A 22,992-nucleotide genomic window follows, 5' to 3' on the forward strand; every position below is an offset into this window, starting at 1 on the left:
AAGGTGCTCAGCGAAATCACACGATAAGTAGACGACAAGCCATGTGGACTGATTTGTATTATTGTTTTATTTTTCCACCCTTAGTTTTCGTCCTTCTAATATATTGCCGCAATCTCCTCCATTGTGACATGAGTTAAAAAGCAGCTTTTTTACGTCATTGCTTTTTTAAAATATTGATTATTGAATATTTCATGAGGTATTTTGATCAAATTGGAGGACAGCATGACTTCTGTAGTATATATAAATGGTATCTGATCCTACTGGAAATCCTTTTCATCCACATGGTTCTTACCTCCCCCCTCTTCTTTTGGGTCGGTTTGTCGGGCTTCGGCTCTTTCCACCTGCTTCAGATTAAAAACCAATAATTACAATTATTTTTCAAGCATGGTGAGTTTGGCCACACATTTCCAAATGTCACCGGCTGTCGAGGCAAAACACCCTTTGGGTATAAATGGTTTTATTTTTGACATTCCCCCCTTTTTACCCCTGTTGACTCATTTCCCACATGGATCTGTCATTTCATCAGAAATACAACATAACAATACAACAATAAGGTTTTGTCGCTGCGAGTACCAAGGCGGTCTTAAGGGGAACAGTGCTGAATTAGTAGAGAATATTTGTGGGAAAAGTGAAGCGTCAACCACTTTTTGGACAGTCAGCCTGGACCACTGTATTCCACACTTACTATAATACAAATTCAAGGGCATTTGACATTAAAAGAGGAACTAGTTCAGTTGATAAGTCATATCATTCTTTGCGGCTTAATGATCCAAAGGAAAAAAAAAAAGCCTCATTCATGCAGGTCTGTTATGTTTCCATTTGAAATATAAGAAATCTGGATCCACATACATGGAACTTGTACAGCAATATAAGATGAGTTAAGATAAGACAAGACAAGACAAGACAAGACAAGACAAGATAAGATAAGATAAGATAAGATAAGATAAGACTTTATTGATTCCCTGCCAGGGACGGCTGAAGCACATGGACATTAGTGTGGTGTAACCGAGAGACTTAATATTTAAAGATGCTATTTTTCTATTCTCTATTAACAGATATTCACTTACCTTGATTTACTGAACATTGTTGGAAAAGCCCTGCTGCTACTCCCACTACTACCTCAAATCATGCTCTGCATCTGAAATTCTTTCTAGAAAATAAGTTGAGCTCTCGCACACGGGTTAAAAAACACAGACCAAAATACAGACATACTTACTCTTACGCCACACACACACACACACACACACACACACACACACACACACACACACACACACACACACACACACACACACACACACACACACAGACACTTAATCCTATAGAGTTGACACTGTCCATTAGTTTCATGGGATTAAGCAAAACAGCTTGACAACTTAATGAATATACGGAACAGCCTGCGACACGTCCACAATGACCCTGCTAATCAAGCGCTCCCCTAAACATTTCCCCTAATTCTTTTCTTTTATATTTTGTTGTATAAACTGAGGTAAAATTGAATCAATACATTGTCTGGTTTACAGTCATTTATAGTCAGTGTTTATGAAGATATAGTATGGAGACAGCTTGCAGCGACAGTCACTCCCTGGTAGAAGAGTGACCTGCTGTCAAAATGAAATCACAATAACAGCATTTCATCAATATTTGATGAATGACTGATTGGGTTGTTTGGAGACAAACACAGTCTGATGAAATTGGGCGACAGGGTGATGAGGGAGTGTTGAACTGAGACAAATGAGCTACTTGTGCATCACCCATTCACAGCTTTCTGACTTCCCACTTCAAGACGTCCTAAAAAGCCTCAAATTATTTTTCGGGGGGACATTTACCAAATTATTTACACTGTGCTGTATTTAAAATGTGTGGTCTCATTGCAGGTAAAAATAACTTGCATTGATTAGAGAAGCAGTTGGCGGAAGGAAATATGAAATGTGCTTTTATTTTTCTTATATGTTTGATACCAAGGTTCAACCTGTATTTTCAAGTTTAACGTTATCTGACACAGATTAGATTATCGAATGAAATGCCAATTCTAATTCACTTGTAGCCTTTAACTTCAGAATCAGAATCAGAAGTGTTTTATTTTCGCTATACCAGGAGTTCCTGCTGGTGAGGTTTTGTGCACTTCGGTACAAAACTTCAGCATTAAAATAAAATTTATTTAAATAATAAAGCTTAACAGTCAAAGTAAAAAGGAGAATACAAATAATATTAAAATTAAGTAGGATAAGAATAAGATATAAAAAAATAAACACAAATACACACTCAAATACACACAAATTACTAAGAATACCAAACAGAAAACCTATTATATTGTTATAATATTGTTATATTGTTCAAACAGTCACTATATTGACTTTATTCACTTGTGAGGAACATTTCTTTCCTTCTTAATAATAATAATAATAATAATAATGATAATAATAATAATAATAATAATAATTATTATTATTATATCATTATTATTATTATTATTATTATTATTATTATTATTATTATTATTATTATTATTATTATCATCATTGCTCTGCTCACAGGCATATTAGATGGCCAGACAGAAACACACACAGTCAACCTGATCACGTCTCAGACTCAGACTAACATCTCTTTCCATCAGCCTCGTCATTGACCTCGAGAAAACACAATTGGTGAGTTTATACATGTTAATGGTGTATGCACACAGTGTAGACAACGTAATAACAGGTTATATACATCTGCATAGAGACTGATCCTTAGTCTGCATATTTCTGTACCGTTCCACAGTTTCACACCGCTTCTATTGAAGATACCAAAAGTGAGCTCCTGGGTTGTAGTCATTCGCCAAGGGCTGGGCTTACAAGACCTCGACTTCGATTTCGAAGGTTTCGAGGTCTGTCAGCATTTAAGGTCACGATATTCTGGCCGCTGGCGACAAATGGGACGCCTCTCTACGGGACAAGAAACGGGAGGAGTGGCTGAGGTGGTGGGACCCGCTACAAGATCTTCAGGCGCTGAAGATGCCCAGGATGCACACATCACTGCCATTCTCTAGGGCTCAGAGGAAAGAGGTAAGCGTATCTTCTGCGGTGCCTCCACCAAGGCAATTGGTGCTGTCGCATACCTCAAGGTGGCTAACGTGGAAAGTCAGAGCGAACCTGGCCTTACCATCCCCAGACTCGAGCGCCCAACTCGACCACCGGCTTTGAGCTTATTAACCCTGGAACTGATGTGGAGCTCCACCCAGTGGTCGCTGTCTGTGTCGCGTGCCTTTTAAGGCTGAGCATGGCTGTGCGCGGTTTGAGAGTTTCTCCAGCGGGAAATCTCTCTCAAGAGCTGTGACCGGGATATCGCTCACTCCTTCACCCGAGTATCTGAGAACGGCCCTTGCCACAGCTGGGACATCTGCAGCGAGCCTCTATCCAAAGAGTGGCTCTACCTTGGACCCAGGCTTCTCGACCCTGGAGGGCCCTGAACCCAAGGAGGACAGGCGAACAGCAAGCGGTGGGCAATCATCTTCATATGCATGAGCTGACGTGCGGTACGCGTCTAAGTGCTCGAGTAAACGGACTGCTCCGGCTTCACTAATGCCCTCAGACGCCTCTTCCCCATCAGGGGTCCTGTGAAGCAGTTCAGGTCAGAAACCAACTTTGTGGGCGCAAGCAAGGAGCTCCAGATAGACTCCACCAGCCCCAGCGACATGGCTCTCGCTACCTGGCAGAGCACGGATGCACATGGCGGTTCAATCCCCAACACTCTTTGCACGTGGGCGGCAGCTGGGAGCGGATGATCGGAGTCGCGCCTCGTATACTGGACGACATGCTCCTCAAACATGGGACCGCGAAACACACTCAGGGCTTACCGAGTCAGCACTCAGCTTACCCAGAAGGTTGGTGCACCCCCATTACCTCCAGGCCAGTTCAATGAGAGGGACCTGTTCAATGCCAATGGCGACAATTCTAGAGTCGAGTAAACACCTTCTGGGAACGGTGGGAACGGGAACACCTAGGCGACCTGCAGGGACGCTGCATGTGGAGAAGCGAAAGGCCAAATATGCAGGAAGGGGGACGTTGTCCTACTGCGAGACAACCAAGCCAAGAGGAACGACTGGCCCCCTCTGACTGGTCACAAGGGCTTTTCCCAGCGACGACGGGAAGGTGAGGAAGATCGAGGTTGAGCGCGAGTACGGCGCAGTGAAGCTGTTCCTTAGGCCCATCCCGCAGGTTGTCCTTCTTCTGCCCAGCCACTCCAAGGCAGAGGACTGTGAAGCACGACCCCCCCCCCCCCCCCAAGGTCAAGGATCCTGGTGGTGACATCTTACAGATACCAGGCGGGGAATGTGCGTGTGTGTCCCTCCCCCAGTCTGTACTGTGACATCATAGCATTGTGATGATATGTCCCAATGTCATACTAAGATAGCCAGACAGAAACACATGCAGTCAATTTGATCATGTCTCAGACTCTGACTAATGTCTCAAGATTAAAGATGTTTATTTGTCACATACATACGTGTGGTGAAATGATATATAACATCTCTTTTTTATCAGCCTCGTCACTGACCTCGAGAAAACACAATTGGTGAGTTTATACATGTTAATGGTGTATGCACACAGTGTAGACAACGTAATAACAGGTTATTTACATCTGCATAGAGACTGATCGTTAGTCTGCATACTTCAAGATTCAAGAGGTTGTTTGTCACATAGGCATACATACGGTCATACGTATATGCAGTGAAATGTCATGACGCCCGGCGATTACGCACAACAAGCTCCAAAAATACTAAAAATACTAAAGTGTGCCTCATCGACACGAGGCGCTTGCGCAGGCTCTGTGCCGTTCCACAGTTTCACGCCGCCTCTGTTGAAGATACGGAAAGTGGGCTCCTCTCTCTGGGTACATTGGGGGAGAGTGTTTAGCGTTAATAATCATCATGCTCGTTTTTTTTATTGTAGTATTATATTTTCTAGTCATCGTGCTTCCATCTCTTCTGCGCGAATTACTCTTCATTGAAATAATAAAAAAAATAAATCACAACAAATACATCGACACGACATCAGTACCACTAATTGTACTTCTACTATACTATACTATGACAGTAAAATAATAATAAATAAAATAAACTGAGGTGTAGGACGGAGCGCGGCCCTCCGCTCTGTTCCCGACGCGCTCCCCTCGGGCGCCCCCTGGAGGCCGCCGCGCGAACAGCGGCGATTGGCCGGCGGGGCCACGTGACCGCGCACAGCTGATCCCAGTGTTTTGCTTCCAAGCGCCGCGCTCGGTCCGCTCCGTCCAGCCGCCAGTTTCAGAGCCGCCGCCGTCTCCCCGTCGTCGCTTCCCCCCGGGCGGCTATTATGGCACATGCAGCACAACTCAACGCCCTCGAAGTCAACAGCTCCCCGATCCGCGTTGAACACGATAGGAAGCGGCGCCAGTTCGTCATAAGACTGAACGGTGAGTTTGGGAACATCGCGACGCGCTCGCTGCTAGCGCGGCGAGCTAATAGCACGGCTAGCTAATGGCACGGCTAGCTAATGGCACGGCTAGCTGCTTTAGCTTCTGCTGCAAACTACTGATCCCCCGCTGCACGCTCGGCGATGGGCAAAGTGACAAGTCTGTATTTTCTCGATCGGTGACATGATTAGCAACGTAATTCATTTAACTGATGGATAATCGACTGTTTTCCTCAAAAACAAACCCAAAAAACTTTTCCCAAGCGTTTTGTGACTGATGCCACAGGCACGCACAGCACAGCCAGTTCCTTTAAGGCAGAAAAACATCCGTCTTGCGAGTGTTTCTTTTGGCCTGTGAGACGCTTGTCATCCAGGTAGTGAATACGGACCAGGCTTCATCGTCATCCCCCCGAAGGGGCAGAAATCCTTGGTTTTATTCCATTTTATTATTCTCTGACCCATTCTGATGATGCCCCTAGTCATCTCTATGTGTGAAGTATTCTGATCTAAATACAGTAAAATCACTGTAGAACTTCGAGTAACACACTGACCTTCCTACTGAACTTCTAGCTCCTAAATGGAGTAATAATAATAATAAGATCCTTTATTTGTATAGCACCTTTCATACAAAGTGCTTTATACATTTAAAGAAGGGCGTCAGAAAGTGACAATAAAAGCTATATATATATATATATATATACACACACACACACACTCACACTCACTGGTCACTTTATTAGGTACACCTTCAGAACTGCCATAATTCTTCGTGGCATAGATTCAACAAGGTGTTGGAAACATTCCTCCGAGATGTTGGTCCATATTGACATGATAGCGTCACGCAGTTGCTGCAGATTTGTCGGCTGCACATCCATGATGCCAATCTGCCGTTCCACCACATCCCAAAGGTGCTCTACTGGATTGAGATCTGGCGACTGGAGGCCATTGGAGTACAGTGAGCTCATGGTCATGTTCAGGAAACCATTTTGAGATGTTTTGAGGTTTGCTACATGGTGCATTATCCTGCTGGAAGAGGCCATCAGAAGATGGGTGCACTGTAGTCATAAAGGGATGGACATGGTCAGCAACAATACTCGGGTATGCTGTGGCGTTTAAACCATCCTCAACTGGTACTAAGGGGCCCAAAGTATGCCAAGAAAATATCCCCCACACCATAACACCACCACCACCACCACCAGCTTGAACTCTTGATACAAGGCAGGATGGATGCCATGTGATTGGCTGATTAGCTATTTGTGTTAACAAGCAATTGAACAGCCGTATCTAATAAAGTGGCCGGTGTGTGTTTATGTGTGTGTGTGTGTGTGTGTGTGTGTGTGTATATATATATATATATATATATATATATATATATATATATATATTATGCCCATCATGTTGTTGTTTTTTTGCATCTGATAAAATACAACAATTAAAAAATAATAACCAATGAGACACAAAATTGCTGAAGTTAAATGAACGTTTATTGAACACCAATGTTATAGTCTGCATTGCCTCTGCCGCGCACTCATTTAAAAAAAATATGTGTTAACTAAAGTGTCTGCGGGTAATTAAAAAAAAACACAACTGGGAAATGAAAAATAATAAACTATAAAGAAAAAATAATAATAAACAGGGTCATATTGGAGTCTGGTTGGGAAATACTCTCCCCATTCCAGAAGTGCAGGATTTATTATTTACAAGTACAGTTTTCACACAAAACACCAATTTGTTACAAAACTAAGTCGCATGGCAACGTAGAGCAACAGCGACGGTGTGACACGGCACACACAGGGTTTTTGTTTGTAAAGGGACGGAACGGGGCTGTCCCTTAACTCAGTTGTGTTTAAAAAAAAAATAATAATAATAATAATAAATCTGGTTGGGTACGGGTTAGGAAACAACCAAAAATATTCATATCTAAAATAAAAACACATGGAAAAATAAGTGAAAAATAACAGATCTAAAATAAAAACACAGTAATATCGCCACGGGAACGCACGCGCAGTGCAGCCCCGTCTGGAGGAGAACAAAAGCTCCATTCAAATTCTCTTGAGTTGGGTTTACGTTTTTGCCTCAAATGCAAAGTATTTCCAAGCAGCACTCCTCCTGTTTTCTTCCAAAACCTGTCCCGGAGGCTCTGCACTTGCCATCTTTAATGAGGGAACGCCATGACAAACTGGAGCGAATGAGACGAGTGAAGACGGCAAATCTTCTGCCCTCCCTGCGGGGCGATGCAGCGAGCTAAACACTCTCCCAAAAAGTACCCGGCGACAGGAGCTCACTCTTGGTGTCCTCAATAGAAGCGGCGCAAAACTGTGGAGCGGTACAGAAGTATGCAGACTAGGGATCTTTTTGCAGATGTAAACAACCTGTTGTCATGGCTCCTACAGTGTTTGCATACACCAGTAACATGAATTAACTCACAGAATGTGTTTTCTCAAGGTCAGTAATGAGGCTGATGGAAAGAGATGTTATTCCGAGTCTGAGGCGTGGTCAGATTGACCGCAGCCTGCTTCTGTCTGGCCATCTTAAACGCCTGTGTCCCGATGTCATACTGTCGCCACAATGCTATGATGTCAGAGTACAGACTGTCGGGGGACGGGACACTCCCCGCCTGGGAGCGTAACAGTGAGCGAGAGGGGGCGGGGCTATGTGGTCACTGCGGCGGTGTGTGTTTCAGCTCGCCGTCAGAAGAGAGAGGGAGGAAGCAGCTGCTGCCGGTGTATCGATAATCTAATTGGAACTGTTTCAAATGTTCAGAATCAATCTAGATAGAAAAATGTATATTTTTGACAACACTAGTCTGCAGACATTCTTTGTTCATCAGCCTCGTGAGCACAGCCCATTATCTCGAAACATGCAAATATCGGCCCAATTAATCGGTGGATCCAGTTTTCCCGGTTACAGTTTATTAAGAGAGAAAAGGTAGAGGCGTGTCTTAGTAAAAAAAAACCCAGTAATCATTGATGAGCAGTTTGATAGATACAGTCCCTGGTTATTATTTTGCCTTTGCTTTCATATATATTGCTTTGAACATAAACTGAATATACTGAAGTAAGTACCGAAAAACATTAGCGGTGTCACGATTCTCCAAATCCACAATTTGATTTTCGATTAAAATTTTTTTTTTTTCCCCCAACACTGACGACTATGCCATTGTTTGACTATGGAGTTTTGATTTGTTAAGAAAAAGCACTTGTTTCTCAATAGGTAACTTTTATTTGACTATAGAAATGTATAAATAGATACAAAAATATTTAAATATTTAAACAACACACCCAAACAGTAAAGTGCTTTAGCAAAACTAGACTTAATGACAAACAATAAGTTACTTATTGCACTACTTTTAAGTTACTCACCAAAGTAAGCACAGCAAAAACGTAACTTTGTTTTTAACGCTGGTAGTAAAAGGCACATTCCTACCTGCAGCTCTGATCAGAGCGATATCGTCTGACAAAGCAAATCAAACTCTAGATATATTTTCTCGATGTTATTTTTTTCCATTATGTAGATGTCGTTATCTTTTTGTGACCTTCCAATTTACATTTGGTTGGTTTGAAAAGTTGACAATAGTCGACAAAGTGTTGACAATAAGAAGGAACTGTGTTCTATTATTATTATTATTGTTTTATTTTGTGCATTTTGGGTCTCATGGTGGTAAAATCCAAGACTTTATTGAAATTAGGAAATAATTGAGGAACGTTTAATCTCACCCTGTTTTTAATATATTTCATTCTTTTAATTATTTAAAGGTGCAGTGTGTAGAATTTAGTGGCACCTAGTGGTGAGGTTGCAGATCACAACCAACGGAATACCCCTCCGCAATATGGCGGCCTCTGTGGAAGAGACGGTGGGTCGCGAAAAGCACGAAAGTCCCTCTCTAGAGCCAGTGTTTGGTTTGTCCGTTCTCGGCCACTGTAGAAACACGGCGGTGACACACGGAGGCCTCCGTGAAGCGTGCCCGCGCCCATGTAGAGAAAAGCGGTTCATTCTAAGGTAACGGCAACACAACTATTGTTATTTTCATGGGAATATACACTAATTAAAACGTACTTATGATTATTATATTTCATTTCTGCCAAGTCCGTTCCGTAAATTGTACACACTGCGCCTTTATTATTCTACTTTGTAAATGCATTTTGCTTTTCTTGCTTTGCTTTTATTGTAATTATCTGATGACCTTTTAATATAAAGCCCTTTGAGTTACATGTGGGGTATGAAAGGTGCTATACAAATAAAGATCATTATTATTATTATTATTATTATTATTCCTTGCGATCAGGATCCCATGACCGTGCTGTGCTCCTGTATGAGTATGTTGGGAAGAAGACGGTGGACCTGCAGCACACAGAGGTTCCAGATGCCTATCAAGGGAAAGGCATCGCAAAGCATTTGGCTAAGGTACAGGTTTATTTGAACGGCAAAGAAGCTGAATAAACCAGGTTTAGTTTACTCAGTGTCCTCTTTCACGGTTCTCGCGGCTGCGTTTTAAACACAACCAACTTGAATTACGATACATTGCACTCAGAGATAATATGCGTCACTTATTAAATCAAAAAAAAAATTTTTTGCTTTGAGAGCAACTATTTGGACTACGCTAATCATGTCTTTTGAAGATTATTCATACACACAATTAATAAGCAATTAATTATTACTTTAGCTCTGCACTAACCACAGGGAGATTCAAGGTGACCTATTCAAAAAGACAATGTACCAAAGTGTACAAGCCAGTTCAGTATCAATAAATATATAAAGTACACACATAAGTTAGATATTAAACATGAACAGGCGATGAAATCAAAGACTAGTACCTCTAAATGTTTTCATTTTCTTTCTAAAATGTCAAGAGTAATAAGTGTGTTTTGTTTTGTCTGGGTGGCAGGCAGCCATGGACTTTGTGGTGGAAGAGGATCTGAAGGCTCACTTGACATGCTGGTACATTCAGAAATACGTCAAGGAGAATCCCCAGCCTCACTACTTTGAACACATCTACCAGTGACCTCTGGAGGCTCGGGGGAGCGGGAAGAGACTCCCACTCGAGACATATTTCCTCGTGCTTTGGGCTCGAAGGGCCGTTTTCCTCAGAGGACCTTCCAGGGCATATTGTATAAATCCAAAAAGGAGCCGAGCGCGCGCGCGCCAAGGCTTCCGCGGCGTGGGCGGTTGAGCGACCATTCAGTGCTTTGTCCATAATATTGGAGCGCAGACGGCGGAAACGGGAACAGGAAGAAAGGTGCGGCGCAGTCGTCGACGTAGCTCTTGTGTGCGTGACTCCTTCTGAACGTGAGCGGCGAAAGCTGAAGCCTATTACCTCGGCCAAAAAAAAAAAAAAAACCTTTATGTCATAACCTACGAACAATTACTGGCCGTCGTTCCTCACTGTACTCGGTAGTCGTGAGCACAAGTCTGATTTCCCGTGATGCTTGAGATCCGAGCCATAGGTGCTTTCCAGTTGTCCCCCACCCACCCACCCCAAGCTTATGTGTATTTCTAACTAAATTGACATCTCCTATAATCAGTGGGTGGTGTTGAAAACAGCACCAAAATGCTAATATAGCTGTACCAGTAGAATAGTAAGGGGACCTTTCTTTGGGTGATTCTATCCAAAACCGTCTTTTAAAAATGTTTTTTATGATTGGCGATGGAGAGAGTTCTGAATTTTCAGACTACACCCCTTCAGGTGGTAGGCGGAGGATATTTTGTTTGTCTGTGAAAAAAATTTATTTGTGTGCGGCATTAGATGGATGACCAGTCACTTATTTACTATATTTAAGAGATCTTCTGCTCTATTTATGTTATTTTTAGGAACTGACTTGTTACAGAACCAAAGAGCTCAAACTGAGGACGCCGAACTCTCGATAAACAAAAAAAACATGCGTTGCCAGATTTTGTTTTCTCCGCTGATGATGATGTAGCTATGAAGAAGTACCAACCATACAGAGAAGGGTCTAAAGCTGTTACACTGTGTAGAGCAATACATGCATTCTTACATCAATAACTTAAGTCCTTCTCAAGATGGCGCACGGGGCATTCCTAACCTACAAGCTTCTTTTTCTCAGCTATAGGACAATAATCTGATCGACCCCCACCCCAACACACACACACACACACACACACACACACACACACACCTCTCACTATGTCTGTACATGTTGAAGTTTCATTAATCTTGTCCTTATTTAATGTGGACTTGTGAGGTGAAATACAATTCAGGGGATCAGCCACGACAGCAATATTGACACTCTGAACACGACCAGGCCGACGCCGTGTGTCAGTCTCATCCTTCACGGGTTTTAACGCGCGCTGCAAACAAGATCCAAAAAAGCTTTTATAAAAGTGAAACCATTGAGCGTCGTCCAGGGATGTCAAGCTTCCAGGGTCTTTATGTGACATCAGCAACGCGAGAAAGAAGTGACGCAAAAAGAACAATAAATAATTGGATGCGTGTGGATGAAAACTGAAATAAATTTTGTTGACGCGCGCTTATTTCATGAGACACTAAGGCATACAGACTTGACTTTCTGTTTTGTATTTGTTTTATTGTTTTGTTTTGTTTTTCTTAAAAGAAGGCCAAAATGTGTTTTTTATTTAAAGGTAAAACTGTTGCTCAGCTTCACGAGATGCATCCGACCGCAGTGATTCCTTTAATCTGTAACTGACAGAAGCCATTTTCATTTTCTTTGTTTTCATTTTGTTCTTGTTTTCTTTGTTAATAAATTCTTGCTAAAACATTTGATGCAGATGCGGTGTGAGTCAAATGGATTGATGGTTATAGAGGCTTACGCTTGAAAACAAATATGATGTAAGGATTTGGGTTACCACATGTCATTTCTATGACCAAAAATGTCATAATTGTATTACCCAGGTACATGTAGATAAACATATTTACAGCTACACGATGAAGATATCAAAACCAAATGCCATTTATATTACAACTGTTAGCGGACATTATCCAAACTGAGTTAAAATGAATATAAGTATTCGTCCCAACAGAACATGACAATAGACTCAATCACAGGAAAGCCGTAAAAAAAACAAACTGATTTCCAAGCAGTAACTGTACTTGTGTTTGGGGAAACTTTGAAAGTTTTTCACTTCATGTCGAGGACCAAACAAAGGGACATGGGGACCGCTCTCGTTTCATCCATCAGAACCATAAACAGGATGCTCTTCCTGTGGCGGCTCCAGAGTGTCACAAGCATGCCGCAATACCGCGGATCAAAGATGGCTCGTGTTCCCATCCTCCCAAATCCAGGATGCTGCTGTCGTGGCCCTCCACTGACTCCCAAGGAGAAGCCGAGTGAACACAATGCAGGGTGCTCTCAAGTGGAAAAGAGGGAATCTATCACTTGAAACACAGAATTGTGGATCTGTTTCAGTATGAACGCTGTTGTTCCTAATTGTTTTCATGCTGTTGGGTGTTGTGCCGTTTTAATTTGTATGGGTGTTTTTTGTGTGTGTCACCTTTACCCTGGTTGAATAAAATAAGTTACAATGAATAGGGAAGGGGATGGGGTGAAGAACCTTGAGCGATGAATACTGTTGACACATAATAAAAAAATATATATTACGCATCGCAATGGGATGATGAATCTCCCCATTCAAAATGTTTTTTATGTATTCTTTTTTTTCATCTTTGATCAGACAGAAACAAGTAGTAAAACAGTTCTGCGTTGTGCATTTAGGGGGGGGGGCGTGCTTTTTAAAAACGCACGGCCCTCGTGTGAGCGAGCACTTTGCGCTTGTGTGAAAATAAGATATCGGATCTAATCCGGGACGCGGCCATCTGCGGTTGGATCCTCCCAACCGGCTGGATCCTCCCTGCGCCCACGGCGCAGATCGACGCTCGGCGGAGAGCAGCATGGGTGAGTCCCTTTTGGCTCCCGGAGAACCTGGTTCATGAAGGAACAGCGCCATGAAATAATATCTGGGTTGAACACCGGAATACCGACGCACAGGTTGGATTTTGTTGTTGTTGTTGACATTTTGTCGTTATCGGTGACCTATATATGTACCGTTGCGTTTAAGCAGGCAATTCCACGCGTTGCGTTTGTTTTATTCGTGTGGATGACAGCGCCTCCATTGACTTTATTCCATTTTTAAACCGAATCACATCGTGTGACCTCCTCTCTACATTACGAAAAGCGCCCGAGCTATGCGCGCTGTGCCTCAGACTCGCGCCCGCCCCCTGGGATGTGTAGTCCTCGGTCGGACGCGCGTAGCGGCGCCGGCGCGTCGGCGGACCACATTACCCACAACGCACCGCGGCGCCAGACGTCAGCCGCAAACCAGCGCTGCATCTCCAACATGGCGTCGCTGGGAAGGAGGCGCGGTGTCCCAGTAAACAGGGAGAGGTCAGTGGCTCCGCGTTGCTCCCGCCGAGCCCGAGCTCTTTCGACGCGGCCTTCGCCGCGTCGTCGTCCGCGCACGCCGCCTCCCCGAATGCTCGGTTCCCTCGGTTTTAAGGAGTTAAACGCCGACTGGTGTGACTGGAGAGAATTCCCCCTTGATTAGCTAACGCTAGCTAACCACTGCTCCACAACTTGGCAACTTCCATTGACATCTGAGTACAGTTATATTTTCTTAAAAATGTGTATTTTTTTTGGCTTGTGTTCGTCCGTAATAGTCTGGTGTACTTTGTATTAACCCCGTCGGTGTTTTTTCCGACTCCCTGGGCTTGCCAGCTTGTCAACACTCACTGAAGGCCTCAAACAAGCAATTGAGAGTTATGATTGAGTGTACAGCAGGATCTGTCATATTTCAGAGTTATTTTCACCCAAATAAACCCCGGATAATCTTTAAACGACAACAACCCTAAAATGTAACCGAATTTGAAAGCTCAATCCATCCTTTGTATACTTGTTTTATTATATATATTTTTTAATTGTGCATGTATAAATATAGCTATAAATGTGTGTGTTTTATTTGTGTGTGTATGTCGAGGGATAAAGAGGTAGATTGAATCTAGCTGACAGTCAACTGTATTTATGTGCCTCTAGAGCTAAGTCGCTTGTTTTATAAGACTAGTGTCTCTTTTCCAAAAGTGGAAAATGATAAATAAAAATGCTAGCCATATATGGTCTGCGTAAAGTAATCTGTGAAAGTTAATCTGCAAATTTTGGTGCTTGACCGAGCCGTAAAATGATTTACTTAGTTTCTCCTGATAGCTCTGTTTTTCCTCGTTAATCATTCCTATGTTCTCTCATGGTACAGGGGAGTGATGGCGGCGACAGATTGCTATATTGTGCACGAAATCTACAACGGGGAGAATGCGCAGGACCAGTTTGAGTATGAGCTGGAGCAGGCGTTGGAGGCCCAGTACAAATACATCGTGATCGAGCCCACGCGCATCGGCGATGAGACGGCCCGCTGGATCGCCGTGGGCAACTGCCTGCACAAGACGGCGGTGCTGTCGGGCACCGCCTGCCTCCTGACACCGCTTTCACTGCCGCCAGAGTACACGCGCTACGTGGCACTGCCGGCCGGCGCCCTCAGTGTGGCCTGCGCCGCTCTCTACGGCATTTCATGGCAATTTGACCCCTGCTGCAAGTACCAGGTAGAATACGACAGCCAAAAACTCTCGCGGCTGCCCCTGCATACGCTCACCTCCTCGACGCCCGTGGTGTTGGTGCGCAGGGATGACATCCACAGAAAGAGACTCCACAACACAATAGCACTGGCTGCCCTGGCGTATTGCGCTAAGAAGATCTACGAACTCTATGCAGTATGAGCGCACTCTGAAGAGGGTTTATGACCAACAGAGGAAAAAAGGAAAAACAACATAATGTATAAATAACCTATCCACCCCCCAGAAGTTTGCAGAGTGGCAGCCGTTATCAGGGCCCAAGCTCAGCTCCACGTGTATGATGGGCGCTTCCATTTTGAACTTGAATGATCAGAGGGATATAGTTAAAACTAAAAGGAATCATGTTTTTTTTTTTGTTTTTTTTTGTTTTGTTTTTTTTGTCCCTTTCATTTACTTTACTTGTAAGCGACTACAGCAGCCCACTCACCTCCACACGACCTTCGTGCTTCCTCCACCTGCTTCCCGATACACAAGCTCGCATTCAAGGGTAGAAAAGCCGTTACTGTGGACTGGATAGGGTGGCCGTTGAAGGGAACAGACATCGAAAAGGTGCAGCCGAGCTCTCCGCTCTCTTCCTCGTAGTTTTACTGTGCCCCTTTCTTGCTGATCAGTACATCACCCTGTCATTAAACAGTAGGATATTTCAACCTCACCTTTCTGTATTTTATTTTGCTTTTTTTTCATTAAACATATTCTACATGAGGTCGTGAACAGAGCAAGCGGCATCTTATTTCAGAATGTGTTGTGTGCATGTAAGTTTTCTTGCTCCATCCGAATCAAATGTATTTGCTGGGTGCAGCTGCACATAGTATTAGTTAGATGGAGTGGACGCCTGCTCAAACTCTGCTAATAGTTACAAGAGCAGTGGGTGTTTTAAATATAGACAAAAGTATTGGTTACAGTTCATCTGCAAATAGGACTTCAGTTAAAGTAGACATTATGGTAGTTTGATTCTTAACACCCTTAATTTAGTTTAAAAACAACTTTTAAATGCACCATTTCCTGGCTTAGTTTTTGGTAAATATCAACTACAGCAACCTTTAGCATTGATATGATTGTTATTCGGAGCCACTTGTAAAGAACGTGCTGTATTGATCAGTCTTATTGTTCCAGGTCCCAGCGGAAGGTGAGTTTGGAGCAGCTTGGCAAATAAATGCTTGACAGCGACGTTTAACAAGTTTGATTTTTGCCACGGACCAGCTCCGGGGAGCAGGAGGGTGGTGATGGATGTCGTCAGATGTTGAATTTATTTGATCATTTACAGGTGCAAATGGAGTTTATTGGTGTTTTACATGACACGTTGTTTGGACTTCAAACCGGACACACTGGAGCCCGATAGCGATGGCAGTTTTTCATGTCCACAGCTGTAGGGTGATCTACGACAGCTTTTTACAGGCAGAATTTATTATTATTCATATTATTGTTATTATCAGTGGTAGTTTGAGTCTTCTTATTGCCAGCTTATTTTAGATTCTCCTGAAATCTTCGGGGGGAGGGTAGGTGTGTATATTATGTACAGGTGGGTGGGCTGCAGTTATGCTCCAAACATTCTTCATATAAAGTTTTGTATATTCATTATAATTATGATTATCTATTACACATTAGGCATCATCTGTAGTGCCTACTTTGATGAGTATCTGTATCATGCTGTCAGCACAGGCCGCACAGTCACTTTTCGGTTGTTTACACTGCGTGCCGTGCCGTCGGGCCGGACGCGCGTAGGCACTGAACCTACAATACCCACAATCCGTAGCGCGCTGCCCGTTACCCAGGGCGCACCGCGGCGTGCACCCGTCATACCGGTACCCAGCGGCACGGAGCAGCAGAGTTCCGGTGCGGTGCACTGCAGAGGTCCCCGTGTCCCCGTGTCCCCGTGTCCCCGTGTCCCCGCGTCCCCGCGCTGACACCGCGTTGGATCCAAGTAAGGATCCAAGAGGAAGAACCGGAAACCAGTTCAGCGCTTACAGGTGAGTTGACGCGCAGGTAGATGCTGATTAGCATTAGCCGCTACACTGTCTAAACGATTGTTTATTGTCTTCATTTCATTACGACGTCAGGTCTTTAAAACTCCTAACATATCTTTAATTACCTTTAATTACAAATATAAGGCCTTCAAATCTGTCCGTTTTTATTATTTGTATTATTATTATTATTATTATTATTATTATCAGCAGTAGTACTGGTAGTAGTAGTAGCAGCACTATTGTAGTAGTACCGGTAATAGTGGCGATGGTGGTAGTAGTAGATTCGATTCGATACAACTAACTGTCATTGCACAGAGTACAAGTACTGAGGCAACAAAATGCATTTCTCTGCATAGTCGTGGTAGTAGTAGTGGTATTTTTTTTCTTACTTACCCGAAGTTGTGTATATAAAAGTACTGGATAGAATCATTTCACATCCTCCTCACTTACCTGGAATTTGTTTGAGTAACAGTTCATGGAGTCATTTTGGGGAAAACGCGTCTATCTAAGTATTAGAATCAACATGTAAACAGATGCTCCTTATCAACTTTATGAACCATATTTACCATATTAACCATGTCAACCATGTCAACCATTCGTGGCACGGTGGCGCAGTGCATTGCACTGCTGCCTCACAGCAAGAAGGTCCTGGGTCCTCATTTCACCGGCCACCATCCAAAGCATGTGCATGTGGTGTGGTGTGTTGTGTGATAATTAAAGATTCTTCTTCTTCTTCATGTCAACCATATCAACAGAACAAAGCTTCTGCCAGGTTTAGCCTCCCATAAGTTTTCATTTCACACCTGATATAGAAAAAATACAAAAAACCCAGAAGATGAAGGAGTGTATAGTTTGACATATTCTGTCGAGGCAGCCATTCACTTCCTTCACTTCAGTTTAAAAGCGTCCGCTGAGTCTTGTTTGACTGTTTCTTTGTTGCTTACATAGAATGCGACGGTGCTTGAATCCTGTCCACACTGTCCAGCTGGAGCAGGGGTGCGGTCGTGCACAGCTGCGTGCACGACCGCACGTCACATACAACACAGGAGTCACTGTTGCTAGGCCTGGTGTTTGTTTCCTGCTTTGGAAAAAAAAAGGGGCCGGGGATCGCCGACCTGCCTGGACGCCAACAATCCCCGAGGCTTTGTGGCTTGGCAGAGGGGCTTAGAGAAGCCATGGACGGGTTAAGGTCGGACTCTGCCTCGTCCAAAGATATTTTATGATTTCTGTTTCAATATTGGCAGTGTAGGGCGTGTTGGTCAAGTGTCTGGTCTTGGTGGAGTTGACTGGAAGAGGCTACGACGACTTGAATTTATTCACATAATTTGCAAAGTTGATATATATCATGGTGCAATTCCGCTGAGGTACCATGAAGTTGTGTCGGTTGAATAAACGGGTTGAATCTAAAAGGGCTTTCCATTTGGATCCATACTGGATAGTTTGATCCCCTAAACCTAAGCCCTCAGTCAAGGTATGAAAGTACTCCCCAAAATCACAGAGGGGGCGGAAAAGAAAGAAACCTTCATACGCACAAAAGTCGGTCCCCTTCCAGGATGGTTAGACAGGAAGCCACAAGAGTGTGTGTGTGTGTGTGTGTGTGTGTGTGTGTGTGTGTGTGTGTGTGTGTGTGTGTGTGTGTTTTCCCAGACAGACCGCAGAGCAGCCGGTGTGCGGCCATGGAGCGTGCGATAGGAGGGGCCACGCTGCCCCTGCTTTTGGGGGGCCTCGGGGTCCTGCTGCTCTACCGGGTGCTTCTCCGTCTCAGAGGAGGAGCTTCGGTCCAGGATGCCGTGGTGGTCATCACTGGGGCCAGCTCCGGTCTGGGCAAAGGTCACTTATCCCCTTCCTCTTTATCGACGTAATTACACGGTGCGATAAGATTAAGAGGAGACTCGTCTTCTACTTTTTATTTCTCCACCGTGACAATGACATCTAATCAAATTGATAGAAAGTTTACAGCAGCAACATAAATAACTTTTATAAAAATGTACTAATAGAACATAGTGTAGACTGAAGGTAAGATGTTTTGTGTTGCTTGGACTGAGCTGTGATTTACTGTGAAAGAAAAAGGAAAAAATGTACAAATATATTTTAGATTTACACACAAAAAAGTTGCTCATGGTTGATGGATCAAAAAAAATACACGAATGTGTACGAGGAGATTTTCTAGTGCCTGTTCCAGTACGAGTCGCTGTGATTATCCACATTGGACAGAGGTTCCTTTTTTCCTCGTTCTGTTCCAGAATGTGCACGGGTGTTCCACGCCGCTGGGGCTCGGCTGGTGCTGTGCGGACGAGACGCCGCCCGCCTGCAGGCAACGGTCCAGGAGCTCATGGCGTCTCCAACGGATGGGAAGCAAAAGGTGTGTTCACACCACACACACACACACACACACACACACACAGAGCTCATGAGGAGGGAAGGTACGAGTGTATTGGGGGGGTCATAGAATATACCTTTCTGCGCTGGGCTTCTCGTTTTGTATTTCAGCCACCTCACACGTCTGCACAGATTTGTTCAGGAACCTCCTGGTTTGAAAGGGTTAACGCCGCAACCTTTTTGTCACCGGAGGTTATTGATGTTATGACTCTGCAGGATCGCTCTCCAGATTGATCTTCCTGATATAGAGCCACACAGGCTGTTGAGAACTAAAGGTCAATACTGACTAAGTCACATTCAGTCTGCAGCGTTTATCTGGAAAATAAAAAAAAAAAAGCCTTCCACGACACCGGGCATGCGCTTAATCACAGCTTGCTCCAAAGGTCAGTTTGTTGTCTAAATAAAGCCACAGTTGTGGTAAATAGTACTGTGATATTTTTAGGTGTAAAAAAGAAAAGGTGTGTTGTCGGCGCATTGCAAAGCAACCGGGCATTGATTTCAATTTGTACCGTCCGTGGTAAACACAAACCAAAGGCAGTCAGCGTGTGTGGATAACAGCGATCTAATCCATCCCCGCTCCGCACCAGACGCACACCCCCAGCACAGTGACCTTTGACCTGGCCGAGACGGGGACCGTGGACACGGCTGCGGAGGAGATACTGAGGTGTCACGGCCAGGTGGACGTCCTTATCAATAACGCCGGAATCAGTTACCGTGGTGACATCCTCGGCACCGATCTCGCGGTTCAGAGGGAAGTGATGGAAACAAACTACTTTGGGCCCATCGCTCTGACTCAGGGTGAGTAAGCGACGCAAAAAAGGACAACGAACATGCACGTCAGTCATGAGTCACTCTACTTAAAATCTTTTGTTTCATTATTAGTATGTCACATCATTGTATCATGTGTTTGTGTGCAAACTATACTGCAAGGGGCTTCACTGCTATGACTCCTCTCCGCAGCCCTCTTGCCCTCCATGGTTCGTCGCCGCAGCGGCCACGTCGTGGTTATCAGCAGCGTCCAGGGCAGGATCGCCATTCCCTACAGATCTGCATGTGAGTGAACACCTCCACAAGCCAAAACTGCACCGCGCCGCTAACCCACGCCGCGGTCTCTAAGCGCCTCTCCCCTCCGGTCAGACGCTGCCTCCAAGCACGCCACGCAGGCCTACTTCGACTGCCTGCGGGCGGAGATGGAGCGCTACCGGATCCCCGTGACGGTCGTCAGCCCCGGCTACATCCGCACCAACCTGTCTCTCAACGCCGTCACCGGGGACGGATCCAAGTATGGAGGTAAGGAAGGGCGGAGTAAAGATCCGTAACTTCATTGCAAAACTGAGCATGGAAAAAAAAAAAAAAAAAAAATCTATTAGAAGGCAACTTTAAGGGAAAAGAAAAGGACTGTTCTGGTAAATCTGGATATTGGGGAAGGGGGGGAAAAAAACCCAAAGCAGAAACCTTGCAGTTTTAAGTGGAATTCAGGGGCTTATAGTGTAAAGCACTCAACAGACGTTCTTATGGATTTCCATTTTAGTGACATGAACTATGGAAAAATTTACCTCACCATGTGTTTCCCAGAGAACATTGCCATTTAGAATGGCTCATTTGTAAGGAAGTACAGTGGGGTCAGCTACGTAACAAATTCAGAGTTTAATTTAACCGACTCGAGTAAGTCTCCCAGAGTCACGCCGAGTCGCAGTTGACCTTCAGACGCTTACCCACGCCCCTTCAAAAAAAAAACCCTTTTTTTCCGTTTTAGTATTGGACAGGACGACGGCGGCGGGACGGGACCCCGTGGAGGTCGCCCGGGTGGTCCTCCAGGCCGTCCGTCAGAGGAGGAAAGAGGTGCTGCTGGCCGGGCCGCTGCCCACCGCCGCCGTGTACCTCCGGACGCTGTGCCCCGCCCTCTTCTTCAGGCTCATGTCCTCCCGCGCTCGCAAAGAGCAGAGGGTGAAAGACGACTGAGGCCGAGGTACCGAAGACCAAAGTTTTAAAATATTTAGTGACCGACCATTTCAACTTTTGGAACCATCTTTATACACAGAATAAAAACATCTTTTTACAAACTGAGAACTTTATACAAGTTGCCCTCGCATTTCAGGTGTCCTTAATATTAATAACACCTTATTGCAAATGTTAATAAATAGTTCAAATAATTTACATTATATTACAAAAACAACTGGAATTGTCAATGTACAATTAAATCTTAATGGGAGGAAAACAAACAAACAAACCTGCATGCCTGATTTAAAGACAAAACCCAACACTTCCTTGCCTTGCAGAGTGTTAATGTCGTCAAACCAAATTATGTGAGACTGGACGTTATGCCGTTGTTTATCCGCATAGTAAAAAGACACGAGACCGGCTTCTAAATCCTGCTTTTGGAATGACGTCACAACCTCTTAGTGTTAAGATTCCTATTCCACCGTCCTTTCTGTTCAACACGATTAACAAAGTTGAAATTGGGAGTGATTCAGTCATTCAGGCTGCCGTTTCCTTTAAAAAACTATATTCCTGTGCTGTATAGTATGTTATAATGTATAGATGTAAATGTGGGGGAAAAATGCTTCTGCATTTGTTCCCGGTGAATACTGCTAAAGAGTTTCTCAAAGTGTTTCCTTTTTTTTGTTTTTCCTCAAAGGGGGAAAAAGAAGCAAGATTCCGTCAGTCCAGCTCGCATATCAGAGGACGCTGTGGTGTAAGGCCCCGCTTGCCCCCGCCGAGAAGCCTTTTGAGCAAGGCACTGAATTCACTCTCCCTCCAGGGGTCGTGGTAGTGGTGTCTTGACTTTTTCGTTTTTTTTTTTCCTTTTTTAATTCAGCCCCCTCCTCCCCGCAAAGGTAGTTTTAAAACGAAACATTCAACTTAAACTCGACTACGTCGGGGGCTTGGTGATTTCAAGAAATCGCAACATGGAAAATGTGAACAGTTTCAAAAACGTGTGATAAGCCTCATGGGGGGAAGCAGAAGGAATCCTCGGTGAGGGGGGGTGGTCTGGAAGAAGAGTCCTTTAAACAGAAAGTCGGGAAGAATGTTAAAACTGAATACAGAAGAACTCCAAAGACACAAGTGGATGTTAAGAAACTCTGCTCCTGTTCAGTATCGGTCATTCAGTGCAAGGTCAGCTGCACAAGTAAAGCTTGTTTACTACACGAGCGGCTTGGCTAACGCCTGGTGCTCTTTGCTATATTCCATTCCACAGCCTCGTTTCCAAATTTTTCACCGTCCGTCAACAACGTTCACGGTGAGGCTGTAACTCCTTAAAAAAAACCAGCCACACAGAACGTCCCCGCCGTATCCCGGCGGCGGTCGTTCAGAGGTCCGAGTGGCGCACTCGAGGAGATTTTGGGGTCGGACCTCGGCGTTAGAAGACGGACACGGACGCGACAGAGCGAGCGAGAGCGGACGCGACAGAAGGACGTTGAAAATATTTTGCTCAAATATGGCATCAGCTTCTTTCTATACATGAGGTTGTGTTCTGTATACTGTACTCGTCTTCGAACGTTTAGTTTCTCTTTTTAAAGGGCATTTCACAAATAAGGACAGAGCAGCGGGCGTCTTGCTTCGAACCAACGCGACTTTCACACAATGGTCAAGGTTCACTGCTATTATTGCACTTATACAAAACATGTCG

At 44.3% G+C, this 22,992-nt stretch overlaps 3 protein-coding genes across 4 annotated transcripts; all 3 read left to right on the forward strand.

Annotated features, from left to right (window-relative positions):
* The first annotated feature begins 5,295 nt into the window (after nt 1–5,295).
* On the forward strand, nt 5,296–12,138 carry natd1 (protein NATD1). Its single transcript, XM_080009660.1, has 3 exons — nt 5,296–5,430; nt 9,715–9,833; nt 10,315–12,138. The coding sequence occupies exons 1-3, from the start codon at nt 5,331–5,333 to the stop codon at nt 10,429–10,431; spliced, it is 336 nt and encodes a 111-aa protein (XP_079865786.1). The 5' UTR covers nt 5,296–5,330; the 3' UTR covers nt 10,432–12,138.
* Nucleotides 12,139–13,260: 1,122 nt separating this feature from the next.
* On the forward strand, nt 13,261–15,727 carry tmem11 (transmembrane protein 11). 2 transcript variants are annotated; one of them, XM_080009977.1, is made up of 3 exons: nt 13,300–13,390; nt 13,578–13,786; nt 14,646–15,727. In XM_080009977.1, exons 2-3 carry the CDS (start codon nt 13,626–13,628, stop codon nt 15,160–15,162), a joined length of 678 nt encoding a protein of 225 aa, XP_079866103.1. In that variant the 5' UTR covers nt 13,300–13,390; nt 13,578–13,625; the 3' UTR covers nt 15,163–15,727. The 2 variants fall into 2 exon arrangements, with proteins under 2 accessions (XP_079866104.1, XP_079866103.1); XM_080009978.1 differs by lacking the exon at nt 13,578–13,786 and having other exon boundaries at nt 13,261–13,390.
* A 1,109-nt stretch (nt 15,728–16,836) lies between these two features.
* On the forward strand, nt 16,837–22,991 carry dhrs7b (dehydrogenase/reductase (SDR family) member 7B). The gene is made up of 8 exons (XM_080009042.1): nt 16,837–16,985; nt 18,630–18,812; nt 19,226–19,344; nt 19,949–20,159; nt 20,322–20,414; nt 20,499–20,651; nt 21,118–21,330; nt 22,000–22,991. Exons 2-7 carry the CDS (start codon nt 18,659–18,661, stop codon nt 21,321–21,323), a joined length of 936 nt encoding a protein of 311 aa, XP_079865168.1. The 5' UTR covers nt 16,837–16,985; nt 18,630–18,658; the 3' UTR covers nt 21,324–21,330; nt 22,000–22,991.
* Nucleotide 22,992: the final 1 nt, after the last annotated feature.

The sequence above is a fragment of the Zeus faber genome, assembly GCF_960531495.2.
Source record: "Zeus faber genome assembly, chromosome: 11".
NCBI classification, from domain to species: Eukaryota; Metazoa; Chordata; class Actinopteri; order Zeiformes; family Zeidae; genus Zeus; species Zeus faber.

Bases quoted from the DNA above. Each gene is read 5' to 3' on its own strand.
- natd1 (XM_080009660.1), top strand. From the start codon at position 5,331: ATGGCACATGCAGCACAACTCAACGCCCTCGAAGTCAACAGCTCCCCG. The intron at 5,431-9,714 runs GTGAGTTTGGGA...CCTTGCGATCAG, and splicing joins GTTCGTCATAAGACTGAACG to GATCCCATGACCGTGCTGTG. The intron at 9,834-10,314 runs GTACAGGTTTAT...TCTGGGTGGCAG, and splicing joins TCGCAAAGCATTTGGCTAAG to GCAGCCATGGACTTTGTGGT.
- tmem11 (XM_080009977.1), top strand. From the start codon at position 13,626: ATGTGTAGTCCTCGGTCGGACGCGCGTAGCGGCGCCGGCGCGTCGGCG. The intron at 13,787-14,645 runs GTCAGTGGCTCC...CTCATGGTACAG, and splicing joins GTCCCAGTAAACAGGGAGAG to GGGAGTGATGGCGGCGACAG.
- dhrs7b (XM_080009042.1), top strand. From the start codon at position 18,659: ATGGAGCGTGCGATAGGAGGGGCCACGCTGCCCCTGCTTTTGGGGGGC. The intron at 20,160-20,321 runs GTGAGTAAGCGA...TCCTCTCCGCAG, and splicing joins GCCCATCGCTCTGACTCAGG to CCCTCTTGCCCTCCATGGTT. The intron at 20,652-21,117 runs GTAAGGAAGGGC...TTTCCGTTTTAG, and splicing joins GGACGGATCCAAGTATGGAG to TATTGGACAGGACGACGGCG.